The following is a 2389-nucleotide window of genomic DNA, read 5'->3' as shown; positions in this document are numbered from 1 at the left end:
TTACGCAGCTAAGTTTGCTCTCAGATATGCAGATAGAGCTTTTTTCAACTTTGAGAGGAGCTGATGAGATTCTTACAGACTGGAAGTGTGAATGTGTGCTGTGTGAACATTTGCTACTTTAAGAGATCTGGAGGTTTTTAGATGGTAAATGCGTCAGGTATGGACGACACGTGATATGCTGTGGCAGGAAACGGTGTCAGTTTAGCCAAATCTCTTTTTTTTAAGGCTGCATTGTAATTAAACCCGTGACCTCCGTTATTTTTGTCTGCCCAGAATGGATTTGGATAATGGCCCATGCATAAAACAGCATCTTGGGACGTGCTGTTGTATGAACACCTGAGGAAGTATTTTCTAAAAGTTAATCATCAGCAGTGAGAACTGCTCTTGGTTTGATTGTATCCCTCCAAATTAAGTGCTGGCACGTCTAACAAATGCCATTGCGCTTTAATCTCCTCCTCCGCGGCCGCTCAAGGGTGACAGGAGCAGCCATAAACTCGTGCGTAAATCAGTTGGAAACTTTAATTAATAAACAGGAACTGCGCTCCATGCGCACATCGTTCCTCGGCCAGGCCCACTGGACCAGCACTCCGACTCACTTCCGGTTCGACTGCCTGTAACCCGTTCCTGCCCGCAGCTCTGCTTCCAGAGGCGGCGGGTTGGCTTCCTGCGCCCTGATTGGTGGAAACGCAGCGTCACCGCGTCTCCGGCTGTCTGTGAGTGGCGGGCCGGGCTGTCAGTCAGCGTTAGGCTGCTGCCGAGACTCCAGAGAGAGGGAGATGTCAGAGGCTGAGCTGCTCCCTCCCTTCAGTAGCACTAGTGGGGTTCAGCAGCCAGCATGGCCACAGCTGCCTCCAGCCCCTACACCCTGCTCAGCTCCAGTCCCATGATCCACCCGGACAGCCAGGCCATGCAGCCTGCTAGCCCCTACAGAGGACACCAGAAACTCCTCCAGAGTGACTACCTGCAGAGCGTCCAGAGCAACGGACACCCCCTCGGGCACCAGTGGGCGAGCAGCCTGTCGGAGGGCAGCCCCTGGTCGGCTTCCATGGAGCAGCAGGACGTCAAACCAGGCCGGGAGGACCTGCAGCTCGGCATCATCCATCACCGCTCCTCGCACGTAGCGCATCACTCCCCTCATCACAACAACCATGGCAACCACCCGGGAGCCTGGGGAACTCCGGTGTCCCACAACTCCTCCATCACCAGCGGGCAGCAGATCAACATCTACTCCCAGACGGGATTCACTGTCAACGGCATGCTGGACCACGGTGGGCTCACACCTCCGCCCAACCCGCAGGGCCAAGGCATGCACCCGGGCCTCAGGGACACACTCAGCCCCGAGCACAGCGACCTCGGCGGGCACCACTGTCACGACCACTCCGACGAGGAGACGCCGACGTCGGACGAGCTGGAGCACTTTGCCAAGCAGTTCAAACAGCGGAGGATCAAGCTGGGCTTTACGCAGGCGGACGTGGGTTTGGCTTTGGGCACGCTGTACGGTAACGTCTTTTCTCAAACCACCATCTGCAGGTTCGAGGCTCTGCAGCTGAGCTTTAAAAACATGTGCAAACTAAAGCCACTGCTGAACAAGTGGCTGGAGGAGGCAGACTCGTCCACAGGCAGCTCTAGCAGTATAGACAAGATAGCAGCTCAGGGGAGGAAGAGGAAGAAGAGGACGTCCATCGAGGTCAGCGTCAAGGGGGTTCTGGAGACGCACTTCCTCAAGTGTCCCAAGCCCTCCGCGCAGGAGATCTCCTCTCTGGCGGACACGCTGCAGCTGGAGAAGGAGGTGGTGCGCGTCTGGTTCTGCAACCGGAGGCAGAAGGAGAAGCGCATGACGCCGCCGGGAGAGCCGCCGCACGAGGGACCGTACTCTCACAGCGGGAGCGCGGGAGACGCCTCCTCGTGTCACGATCTCTGACCGCAGCGTCGGGAGGAAATCCCCCGCCACTGACTGCTGAGCGCGCCGGGCGACGCGGTGGCAGCGTCCCGGTACAGACTCCTCCAGACGCCTCCAGCACTGAGAGACCACAATAACAATAACAGATACCCGTTCAAGCCTTCGTCATTTTTCTAACTGTCATGAGGGCATTATTCTATAGCGGCGTATCAAACGTCACATTTCAGATCACCCTCGGAGCCCGACAAATGATTTTTCTACATCACGGATATAAAAACAAAATGTGCCTAATAACCTGCCAGCGCCTTTGGTTTGTGTCACCATTTCTCATCAGCTCGATAGTAATGATAGGGTGGGACTGGTGTGTGCGTGTTTGTTTTTCTTTTCTGGTTTTGTTTTGAATTGTTTGGTCTTTTCTCTCTCTCTCTCTCTCTCTCACACACACCTCGCCTCTGTTGCGTGATCAGTGGAGTGAAACTGATAATAATA

The 2389-nt window shown here is 55.3% G+C and overlaps 1 protein-coding gene across 1 annotated transcript; it reads left to right on the top strand.

Annotated features, from left to right (window-relative positions):
• The first annotated feature begins 835 nt into the window (after positions 1 to 835).
• On the top strand, positions 836 to 1921 carry LOC115050112 (POU domain, class 3, transcription factor 4-like). The gene has a single exon (XM_029512849.1). It carries the CDS (start codon positions 836 to 838, stop codon positions 1919 to 1921), a length of 1086 nt encoding a protein of 361 aa, XP_029368709.1.
• Positions 1922 to 2389: the final 468 nt, after the last annotated feature.

This window comes from Echeneis naucrates, chromosome 10 (genome assembly GCF_900963305.1).
Source record: "Echeneis naucrates chromosome 10, fEcheNa1.1, whole genome shotgun sequence".
NCBI lineage: Eukaryota > Metazoa > Chordata > Actinopteri > Carangiformes > Echeneidae > Echeneis > Echeneis naucrates.
This window is presented reverse-complemented; position numbering and strand designations above follow the sequence as displayed.

Bases quoted from the DNA above. Each gene is read 5' to 3' on its own strand.
- LOC115050112 (XM_029512849.1), top strand. From the start codon at position 836: ATGGCCACAGCTGCCTCCAGCCCCTACACCCTGCTCAGCTCCAGTCCC.